Here is a 12,412-nt window from a genome sequence, read left to right on the forward strand (position 1 = left end):
GTGAACTATGACGACAACCATATCACCTACTTTCTATGCGGTTTGGATGCAGGAAAAAAAGCAACTGAAATGCATGTAGTGTGAACTGGCCCTTAGGCACTGCAGATGCAGTCCGGATATGTTTTTGCTTACAGTTCACACCACCCTCTGTTCTGGTGCAGTTTTGATGCAGTTTGCCATGTTCCAGTACAATTTTGTGCAGAAAAAAATGCAGCATGTTCTACTTTTTTTTTCTGAACTGGAAACTGACTGGAACTGACTGCAGTGGTGTGAACTAGGGCCATTGGAATACATGGAAAACTGTGTGCATGCATGCAACTGGACTGCATCTAGTGTGAACTAGCCCTTAGGCCAGCCATACATGGGTTGAAAATCAACCGATTTTTCTTCTGAAAATCAGATCCAAGAATAATCAGCTGATTTTCGTTCTGTTAGTGGGTTAATGGCACTGGCTGATTTTCGTGGTTCCTCCCCTTTTCAGTGATTGGGCATTTTGGAAAATTCATGAAAAACTACCTATTTTCGACTCGATGGTCAAATTGTACAATTGTTTTTCCGAAAAGAATATGCGCATGAGCCGCGACCTGGAAGGAACAGAAGTTTTGCCTGTTATATGGGGTGAACTTTATGACTTGGCCGGCCGATTTTCAAAGTCAATGATGGCATCATCGGATTACCGAGCAAACGTTTCTGATTTTCAGACAAAAAATCGTTCGTAATTCGAACCATGTGTGGCCTGCATTAGTGATTTTGGTTGCTGTTGTTATTGTTGGGTAGCCTAAGTACTGTTCATACTAAACATAAATCATTTCATAGACATTAATATGGATATGGCCTAGATTGAATTATTTTTTCATTCGCCTGTCAGGTGTTATGTAATTAAAGAAAATAATTGTCGAAACATTGTCAACACGTGGAAAACAATGTAAGAGATCCTTTGAAGGCATTCTCATTGAAGTCTTGAAATACTTCTTTCCTGCACAGAATGATCTTACAGGGATTTTCTTTCATATATATTACCTTTATTTTTATATGTTAATGATTGAACCAGAAAATTCATGTTACGTTTCCATTTTAGTCAGGGACATATGAAATACTGCATGTGAATATTCTAGACCAGTGTTTCTCAACCTCATTTTAGTCAGCGCACCCTTTAAAATTCTGCGCAATCTCGAGGCACCCCAATCTAAAATGTTAAAAAACTAAAGTAATAGTTTTACGTAATGTAACAACATCCACAGATGAAGGACAACCAGCATTAGAGGTGATTTAGGCTACTTTCATACTGAGGAGTTTTTTAAGCACTTTTGCGTTTACAAATGCGCCTGAAAAGCTCACAAATATTCCTCCCCTATGTATATCTATGCATGATTTCACACTGGGGTGTTGCACTTCCCTTGCGGTGTAAAAACTCCTGCTGGCAGCATCTTTGGAGCATGTTTGTTCAGTTGAAAAAAATGCCCCAAAATGCCTCTTCCCATTGAAAACGCCTGAAAAGCGTCTCTGAGAAGAATTTTTGATGCAGTTTTTAAGTTACATGTCCTTTAAAAATTGCTCAGAAAGCGTGGCAAAAGCATGGTAAAAACGCCTATGCATTATTGCTGTGTTTTTGCAGCAGATCGGTGTGAAAGCAGCCTTATTCTTCCAAAGCAAACACATTTTTGCACACTAGTACTGACTAGTATGCCAATGTTTCTATTCTCTCTCAGTTTCTCTCCCTCACTCTTTCTTTCTGTACAGGTGCCTGACATCCTCCTTTACAACCGATGATGTCATTAGTTGTTAGGATGCCGGCGGCTAGAAGGTTGTAATGGTTCAAAATGAAATCCTGTGGATTTGTGTAAGTAAAAGGCAGACTTCATCCACCTTCATCCATCTGCTGGTTGTATGCAATTTTTTAGCAAATTTTAGGCATTTTGCCAATTCAGCCCTGAAGAAACCTGAAGGCACCCCAGGGTGCCTGGGCGCTCTGGCTGAAAAAGACTGTTCTATATTGGCCACCTGCAGCAAGCAGTTACAGCTTCCTTCACTGAGCCTATTGTAAATAGTGGCCTACCAGTGCACCAAAACGTCCCAGAAAATACGATGCAGGGATGTTGAATTTATATGGACCGACGCCAGGGACATGTAGGTCAGGGCGCTGGGCAGGTAGTTTTTTAATCCTTCAGCCCTGGTGTCAGGTGGAAGCATTTGGGCGGCAGCGCTACTGCCCAATTGCTTCCACACAGTGCCAGCCTCCGCTAACCCCCACCCCTACGTGAACCGCCCACTGTCTCCTGGGCTCCGCATGCTCATCTGTGGGCCTAGGACCGGCTCACCGCCGTTGACTAGAGGGGAGGGAGGAGACGGACACATTCACTCCCCTTCCTGCCCTGACCTGGAAGTGGCATTATGATGTCACTTCCGGGTCCCCGTTCAAAGATTTCCCGGCCATCGAGGCCGGGAAAGAATGTAATGATGTTTACTGCATTACATTCAAGGGAGGCATCCAAGGTGTTTTAGACCCTGGATGTCTCAATAAAGAGTACCTGTCACCAAAAATCATCACATAGGGGACTTTGTTAAAAAAAAAGTATTTGTAAAACATCAAAGTTACAAACAAGCACATAACACCCCCCCAAAAAAATTGAGCCCCCCACATATACGCACATACAAACGTAAAAAGCACATGCTAGGGCACCTACGCATGAAAGCATCGATTTCGATACACACTTTACATATTGCCGCACACACCAGAATGAGAGCAATAATTCCAGCATGAGACCTTCTCTGTACACTATACTGATGACCTATAAGGGGCTTTAAAAGTATAAAAGTATAAAGAAAATATAGGGTACTGAAGTTCATCGTCATTTCATGAGCGCACGCAAATTTAAGGTTTGACAAGTTGGATATCTATTTACTCGCTGCAACCTCATCTTTTATATTTTACAAAAAACTAGGGTCATTTTTTGCTTTTTTTTGTGCCCTAAAATGAACTAACTTGTATTTTTTACTGAAATTTTGTGGTAATATCATACGACATAAAAAAATTGGACTACCAGTATTTTATTCTCTAGGGTCTCTGTTTTTAGAAAATATATCATGTTAGGGGTTTTATATAATCTTCACACCTGAAATGTTTTTTTAAACGCAAAAACTGCTCTGGCAGCAAAATGGATAAAGTATAAGCTGGACACTCCCCTTTCCTGAAGAGCACCCAATCAGTGCTGATTACACTGCAAGGTCTCTCCCCTCACTGTTAGTCCCCAGGTTTGGTGCTGGAGACAGGCAGGGAGGGGAGGAGGAGAAAACAGCGCAATGTTAAAATTATTACACGTTTAAGTCGCCATAAAGCCGGTTTTGATATTAAAAGCCCCGACATTCCTAAAATCACATTTGGTTTTGGTTCAAATGTATTTTTTTTTATCTGGACAAGTAGATTGTCATGAGGGACAAGTAGATTGGGACACTGATTTAGTCCATGGACAAAAATTTCCACACCCCTCAGGATGTATCAAAAAATTTGTAACACTATGGTGCATAGCCATGCATTGTCATTGCTGTAACACATGTGCATTGGGTTGCTATTTGAAACAAATTCAACCAAAATGCATGGAACGTATACTGAGCTGTAAATGGAATATATATATATATTCATGGCCAAACATATTGGCACCCTGCATTTCTGTCAGATAATGCACTGCTCCACCCAGAAAATTACAATTACACATTGCAATTACAAATGCTTAGCCATTCTCATGTTAATTTCTTTTGTTTGTATTGGTATGACACAAAAGTGTAGAAGCAAAAAGCCAAATCTGAAACATTCCACGCAAAACCCCAAAAAATGGACTAGACTAAATTATAGCACCTTCTCAAAATTGTAAGAAATAATTGCATTCCAAGTTTGTGATGCCCCTGTGATGCTCAGTACATACAAATGATTAGATTTCTTTATGCTAGCACTGCATACTACCATATTATGGCAGACTTACACGGAAAATGTGGAATAGACTCCCTCAAGAGTTGGTTCTGGCCAGCTCAGTGGATTGCTTCAAAAAAGTCCTAGATTGTTTCTTAGATACACAGAATATAACTGGATACTAACAATATTAAAGGTAAAGTTGATCCAGGGAATATCCGATTGCCTCTCGGGGGATCAGGAAGGAATTTTTTCCCAGCAGGAGCAAATTGGATCATGCTTTGCTGGGTTTTTTTTTTTGCCTTCCTCTGGATCAACTGTGGGTATGGGATTATAACTTTTTTGTTAATGGTTGAACTGGATGGACTTTTGTCTTTTTTCAGCCAGACTAACTATGTAACTTACCTTTAAAACGGAGCCCTCCAGTGCTGCGCTGTCACCGCTGCCAGCACTCCCATCTTCACCCTGTATTCTTTCATGCTCTCTGGCCATTTGAATAGCCACGCCTCAATGATATCACTCCTGCACATGTGCACAGGAGTCATCAATGCGGCATGGCGCTCTGCATTCAAGGCATACAGCAGATGTGAGTATCCCCTAAATGGCACATGTTTACAAGATATTCACTGAACATACATGTAAGACTTACTATAAGCGTACCTGTAGGTACAAGTTCTATATGAGTTTACTTCCGCTTTATCTTTTTGTATTGTATCTTGTTGCCTGATGCTTTTTGTGGGTGTGTCAGCCTATAACTCAGGGTCTATGGATACTCAGCTTGTGTCCTGTACTGTTCGATTAACCACTTGTCGCCCAGGTAACACGTATGTGCGCTGGCTACAAGAGTGGGCTTTAACGCCCACACACTGCACATCCATGGACGGCAGAGTTTTCTGTGCTGGGAGCTGTCAGAAAGCTCTCGGTTGGTTCTAATGATTGGGAATCGGAGGATTCAGCTCCTGATCATGCGACCACTGCAACGGCCAATCACAGTGCTTACATGAAGGGGTTAAGATACATGGTTGCATTAGAAAACAGAAGTATATTTCTTACCTGTTGACATGTTGCATGATATTTCCAGGCCATGCCAGCTGGACTTTTAGCTGATCTCGATGTTCGACAAAGAAGTCCACCAATGTTCTGGTAACTGTGGCAGAAGTATGGAAGAAAAACGCCGGGATCCACAATATGGCTCCATCGAGCTTTTTTAAGTTCAAGAAAAAGTTGTTCCGGTCCTGTATGGTCAGAAGGTTATTGTAATATTTCTCGAGAATACTGGGGTTAAAAGTAGTCAGGTTGGTCTTTCTGCCAACATCTTTATGGAAAGCTTCTGTTGGAGCAAAGTTACATCGAAAGACAAAATCGGCGCTGTCTATTTCTGCTCCACACTGGCTTTCTGTCAGGATGCCGCTGTTTCCTATGACTGCGCAAATGTTGTAATGCTTGTTCATGATGGGCGAGCTGTCCGGCAGAAGGGATCGGAAGTTATTGCTGATAGAAAAGACGTATTTATGACTGGAATAGTCGTAATGCATCAGTTGCCCAGTTCGTACACTATTCTTGGTCAAAGAAAAATTTCGGATTACATCCACATTCTGGAGAATTTCTCGTCTAACAAATGGCACAAGGAAAAACATGTCAGTCCCAGTAATTTTATTACACATTACAATGCTGCAAAAACTGCATAGTTATAACTATCCAGGGATACACTCTGTGGCCAAATGTCTGCAGACCACTAACCACCACGCCTATATCTATGTGAGCAAATGTATGTTGATACTTCTCCACATTAGACCATTTTTCAGTTATGCATTTCCAATGAAGGACACTGTTAAAGTACAGGTGAAACTCGAAAAAAATTTGAATATTGTGCAAAAGTTCATTTATTTCAGTAATGCAACTTAAAAGGTGAAACTAATATACGAGATAGACTCATTACATGCAAAGCAAGATAGTTCAAGCCGTGATTTGTCATAATTGTGATGATTATGGCTTACAGCTCATGAAAACCCCAAATCCACAATCTCAGAGAATGAGAATATTATATGCAATCAATAAAACAAGGATTGTACATAGAACAATATCGGACCTCTGAAAAGTATAAGCATGCATATGTACTCAGTATTTGGTTTGGGCCCCTTTTGCAGCAATTACTGCCTCAATGTGGCGTGGCATGGAAGCTATCAGCCTGTGGCACTGCTGAGGTGTTATGGAAGACCAGGATGCTTCAATAGCGGCCTTCAGCTCTTCTGCATTGTTCAGTCTCATGTCTCTCATCTTTTTCTTGGCAATGCCCCATAGATTCTCTATGGGGTTCAGGTCAGGCGAGTTTGCTGGCCAATCAAGCACAGTAATCCCACGGTCATTGAACCAGGTTTTGGTGCTTTTGGCAGTGTGGGCAGGTGCCAAGTCCTGCTGGAAAATGAAGTCAGCATCCCCATAAAGCTCGTCTGTGGAAGGAAGCATGAAGTGCTCCAAAATCTCCTGGTAGACGGCTGCGTTGACTCTGGACTTAATGAAGCACAGTGGACCAACACCAGCAGATGACATGGCTCCCCAAATCAACACAGACTGTGGAAACTTCACACTGGACTTCAAGCATCTTGCAGTGTGTGCTTCTCCATTCTTCCTCCATACTCTGGGTCCTTGGTTTCCAAATGAGATGCAAAAGTTGCTCTCATCAGAAAAGAGGACTTTGGACCACTGAGCAACAGACCAGGTCTGTTTCTCTTTAGCCCAGGTAAGACGCTTCTGACGTTGTTTGTTGTTCAGGAGCGGCTTGACAAGAGGAATACAACATTTGAAGCCCATGTCCAGAATCCATCTGTGTGTGGTGGCTCTTGATGCACTGACTCCAGCCTCAGTCCACTCCTTGTGAAAGTCCCCAACACTTTTGACATGGCCTTTTCCTGACAATCCTCTCCAGGCTGCGGTCATCCCTGCTGCTTGTGCACCTTTTCTTCCACACTTTTCCCTTCCACATAACTTACTATTAATGTGTTTTGATACAGCACTTTGGGAACATCCAACTTCTTTTGCAATTACCTTTTGAGGCTTTCCCTCCTTATGGAGGGTGTCAATGATGGTTTTCTGCACAACTGTCAGGTCAGCAGTCTTTCCCATGATTGTGATTCCTACTGAACCAGACTGAGAGACCATTTAAATGGTCAGGAACCCTTTGTTATGGCCTAATTAGAGGATTAGAGTGGGACACTTTGAGCCGAGAATATTGCACCTTTTTACAATATTCAAATTTTCTGAGATTGTGGATTTGGGGTTTTCATGAGCTGTAAGCCATAATCATCACAATTATGACAAATTATGGCTTGAACTATCTTGCTTTGCATGTAATGAGTCTATCTCATATATTAGTTTCAACTTTTAAGTTGCATTACTGAAATAATTTAACTTTTGCACGATATTCTAATTTTTCGAGTTTCACTTGTATTACACATTGTTATGAACACATTTGACCTCTTGATTGCCCTAGATGTTAACCCCTTCCCAGCCAGTGTCATTAGTACAAAGACAGTGTATAGTATTAGCACTGATCACTGTATTCGTGTCACTGGATATGTCAGTGTTAGTTCCAACTCAAGGACAGTTAGTTTCAGATTGCCTTTCACACTATCACAGTCCCACTATAAGTTGCTGATCACCGCCATTAGTAGTATTAAACAAAAAAAAAAAAAGAATTCCAATATACAGTGCTCATCATAAATGAGTACATCCCAACAGATTTGTCAGAAAACCTTTACTTTCCTTTCAGAATCAGCATTTTCTATGGGACACTATACAATATATCCCACAAATCCCACAAACAAGATCTGGTAATTTGCGCACACAAAAAAAGTATTTTTCCTAACAAATTCATTCAAGACCATGTTGCAAAAGTGAACACACCCCATTGAAAAAGTCTTATGAGCAATGCTAAATTTTAGACAACAAAATCCTAATGTACAAGAATTCAACTACAGGTGAGTCTAATTGTTCATTGAACAGGTGTCCAGCAGACAGATGATTATAAAATGGTGTTACTTAACAAAGAAAACCCCTTCCCATTTCATGCTGTCAGCAATGGCATGGAAGAGAAATGTCACAAGGAATAAGAAAGAAAATAATTTCTTTACACAAGAAAGGTGAAGGCTACAAGGAGATCAGCAAAACTTTACTTATCAGTCATAATACTGTAGCAAAAATTATGCAGAAATTTTACAAAGATATAACGGCAACCATCTCACAGAGACGTCCAGACTGTCCATGGAAATTAACACCTCAACAGGAGCGTCTTCTGAAAATCGCCATGCAAGTTCACTGCAGTTAGCTAAAGATGTAGAAAGCCAAACTGGGGTGATTGTTTCCCGTGACACAATACGGTATACACTACAGAGGAATGGCATGCATGGGTGTCGTCCTAAGGGTCTCTTCACACTGGTGTTCCGTATGTCCGTTTTTCATCTGTCCATTTAATGATGAAAAACGAACACCCATGTATTTCTATGGAAATGGATGATAATCTGTTTACATCCATTAATGTCCGCATCTGTTAACATCCGTTTTTTTGGATGGAAGAAAACCCTATTTCTCTTCTGTAAAAAAAAACCTTACTGGACAAAAACAGATGTAAACGGATAAAAATTTATGTAAACAGATCAAAAACGGATGAAAAAAAAAGATGTAATGATATGAAAACTGAGGTAAAAAGTGAAGTCTTGATCTGTTTAGCTCCGATTCTGAAATAAAAAAATGCGACTGAACTGATGAAAAAAACAGAATGCCCATGTGAAAGGACCCTAATGCCCATGCACAAAAAAGCCTAGAATTTGCTAGGGCCTATGCTGAAAAAGAAGACTACTGGGACTCTGTACTCTGGAGTGATGAGACCAAGATAAATGTTTTTGGATCTGATGGCTTCAAAACTGTACGGTGTCACAAAGGTGAAAAGAACAAAGAAAAATGCATGGTGCCTACAGTGAAACATGGTGGTGGCAGTGTCCTTCTGTGGGGATGCATGAGTGCTGCTGGTTTTGGGGAGCTGCATTTCATTGATGGTATCATAAATTCACAGATGTACTGCTCTATATTAAAAAAAGAAGATGCTACCATCACTCCGTGCCCTTGGTTGTCGTGCACTTTTCCAACATGACAATGATCCAAAACACACATCTAAGGCCACTGTTGCATTTCTGAAGAAGAACAGGGTGACAGTGATTCAGTGACCAAGTATGTCTCCTGATCTGAATCCAATCGAACACCTATGGGGAATTCTGAAGAGACAAGTTGAGCATCACTCTTCATCCAGCATCCAGGCTCTAAAAAGAGGTCGCTCTTGAAGAAAGGAAAAAGATTGATGTTGCAATATGTCGCCAACTTGTTCATTCCATGCCTAGAAGACTTGGTGCTGTCCTTACAAATCATGGAGGTCATACACAACACTAGATGGAGTAGTTTTTGTTGTGGGGTGTATTCATTGTTGCATCAACTAATTTGGGTAAAACTGAAGATTTTGAAATCTAAGTTATATTGTTAACCTTACTCATGTAATGAGATAAACAAAATGTTCTATAAAACTCAGTTTTGTCAAAATTTTGAAAATTGTTCTTGTGTTCATTGAGATATTGATTAAAATCTTACTTTTCAAAAAGGGGTGTACTCATTTATGCTGAGCACTGTATATCCCATAGTTTGTAGATGCTATAACTTTCACGCAAACCAAGCAATATACACTTATTTGGATTTTTTTTCCCCAAAATGTTCTGTCTTTTTTCGTTTATATAGCAAAAAATAAAAAACCTAGCGGTGAACAAATACCACCAAAAGAAAGCTCTATTTGTGTGAAAATTAAGATGTGAAATTATATAAATTTTGTTTGGGTACAGCGTTGGATGACCGTGCAATTACCAGTTAAAGTAGCGCAGTGCTAAATAGAAAAAAATGGCCTGGTCAGGAAGAAGGGTAAATCCTTCCGGAGCTCCAGTGGATATCTACAGCCAAAACTTTTTTTTTTTTTAAATTTAGATAAGTAGGGGAGGTTTAAAGCCACAGTTTTTTTGTCATTTGTGTCCCATTAGATGTCTCTTCACTTCTTGTTCTATTCATCAGGAAGTGAGAGACTACATTTCCAATATAAAGGGATATCCCCTCTTAGAAAGTATTCATGGGAACAACTGTCCCCATTAGAAGATTTCCCCTCTATTATGTTCTGCTGGCAATTTAAAATTGTGGATTTACCCATCACTTTCATTCCTAGTGACATTGATGATCTTGACAGTTAGAAAGGATTAACCTCCCTTAAATCTGAGCATAAGAAAACTACATGTCCCATCTGCCACCACGGCAGATGGCTTGAAGTTCTCAGGGTTCAGAAGGTACAGCATGTAAATGGCCTACACTTATAGCAAAGGCATTATCCAACAGTCAAAGCTGCACCGTTTGTTTTTATCTACAGATTACTCTTAGTTGCATAGGCAGTGTTTTGGTAAAGTTAAAAAAAAAAAAAAAAGTAAAATGTCAAATCTAAAGTGCCCAATGAATCGCATGACCTAATTTTGTAGCAGTTGTCTTTCAAAGTAGAGCTCCAGACAAAATGTTGTATGGTTCTATTTCCTTTGCTGTCCCACTAGAGAGAGAATTCTCTATAATGGAGTTGCAGACAGCAACAAAAGCCTGCTTTATGACAAAATACGGCACGTGATGATGCAATATGTAAAATAGTTATATTTTTGGTCCTCAATGAATCTGATTATAATCACTGCTGATCAAAAAACTTCTTTTTCCCTTGACAGAGCATATACTTTTCAGTGGCTATCTGTAAAATAAGGGCACAGAATGAGATCCATGACATTGGGAGTTCTTTCAATGATAAAGAGAAAGAGCTGGCCAAAAATGTCATGTCTGGCCAGATAAATATTGGTGCCCAAGGTTCGCTGCTGTGTTCACAAAAACTGTATAAAATTATATAACAAGAACTATTATATAATAGACACTACCTTCAGCAATGCACTAGCTGATTATGAAAGCACAAATGAATGTGGGAACTCACTTGACCCATGAGCGCGAGACACTAACCTCTGCCGTGCAAATACTGTTCTGTTAAATATCCACTTGGCTGGTTTCTCTTGAAGCTCTTGTGTCAGAGAGTTAGTAATTGGAACAAATGACGGATCCAGGAATTTCATCGCAAACTGTGACCTGCCAATGGACAACAATAAGTTCATATACACACTGAAAGAAAAGAGGACAACCTGACTTTGGCGTTTTATCTGGGGAGACTTCCTGGGAATTATATAAATAAAATAAACACTCCAAAGAAGTGATCTCACATAACACAGCCTGCACAGTCTCTTAACATTTTTCATGTCCAAAGACTTAAAGCTGAAAGTAGCTATAGAATGCCACTTCATACAATTAAAAAAAGCTGTTTTTTTCTGGAAGAACTGGAAAAAAAAAGGAGTGTGGAATATGTTCTTTTACAATGATAAATAATACATCTATGACATGGTGTTCATACTATATAACATGAAGACTTTAATGAAAGATTTCTGAGACTTTATGTAGCCTTAAATTATTGCAAGTTCTCTCAGCTGAATACAAGCAAATCCTGGAATACAATTCAAGTAACACTGTACTTCTCAATGCAGTTCTCAAACAAGATAAATATACATTTCTGTCATAAGGGGGCACAGCAAGGAAAAGGCTCCAGTTTATTTTCCTTGTGGGCTCCATCTTGTACCGTTAGGTGATTGTTGGGATACAGTAGTTTCCATCCTCCTCTCAGGCCTTAGTTAACAGGTAAGCCGGTAAATTTATCTGACAAATTAGTATATCTTTTTTAGCCTTTCAATAGATCCCTTTTAATGTCCTCCACCATCACAGCATGATGTTTTCCTATAGCCTGATCAGTAAATTGGTTTTTCTTTTCCCCTCAGTAAAATTGGGAGACCAACATCTAGAGTCTGGAAACCTTTCCACGGTGCAATTTCTGCTGAGAGTGAAGCTGCAATGTGCAAATATTGTGAGAAGAAATATTCTTTTCCAAATGCTACAAGGATGACAAAACAAATCCTGTGGTATGCCAGAGGTAACCTAGAGACATTAAAAAATACTTTATAGAATGAAATGATGAGGACCGGAATGAAAGAGTAAGTAGCTTTTTCTCAATCCAGAAACACTTTTTCTGCTGCTTCTGGATTATTACAAAGTGTTTCTTCACCAGCATCTTCAAGGAAGGAAGTGTTACAAACCACGGCCTCCCAAAAATATACAATCCCTTCATTTATAGAGAAAATTACACCTGAAAATCAGGAGAACATTGATCAAACTCTTCATAAAGCAATATATGCTTCTAAATCAGAACTGTTAATAACAGAAAATGCATATCGGCGGGAAGCGTTTACATTATTATGAGGGAAAAGGGGGTGGTGGTTATCTGTTCTCATGTATAGATGAAATATTCTTAACATATACAGTCTTTGTTTTTCCATTAGTAAAATAAAAAAAATGTAATTT

At 39.7% G+C, this 12,412-nt stretch overlaps 1 protein-coding gene across 1 annotated transcript in view; it reads right to left on the bottom strand.

Moving 5' to 3' along the window:
• ST8SIA3 (ST8 alpha-N-acetyl-neuraminide alpha-2,8-sialyltransferase 3) overlaps positions 1-12,412 on the bottom strand; it is a 69,498-nt gene that overhangs the window by 20,342 nt on the left and 36,744 nt on the right. Inside the window, exons 2-3 of the mRNA XM_089690069.1 lie at positions 10,973-11,095; positions 4,958-5,515 (exon numbers count right to left, since the gene is read on the bottom strand). Coding sequence (XP_089546195.1) covers positions 4,958-5,515; positions 10,973-11,095 — 681 coding nt within the window. The remainder of the gene's footprint in view (positions 1-4,957; positions 5,516-10,972; positions 11,096-12,412) is intronic.

The sequence above is a fragment of the Staurois parvus genome, unplaced genomic scaffold (assembly GCF_062004578.1).
Source record: "Staurois parvus isolate SC_StPar_1 unplaced genomic scaffold, SC_StPar_1.0 ptg000513l, whole genome shotgun sequence".
Lineage (NCBI taxonomy): Eukaryota > Metazoa > Chordata > Amphibia > Anura > Ranidae > Staurois > Staurois parvus.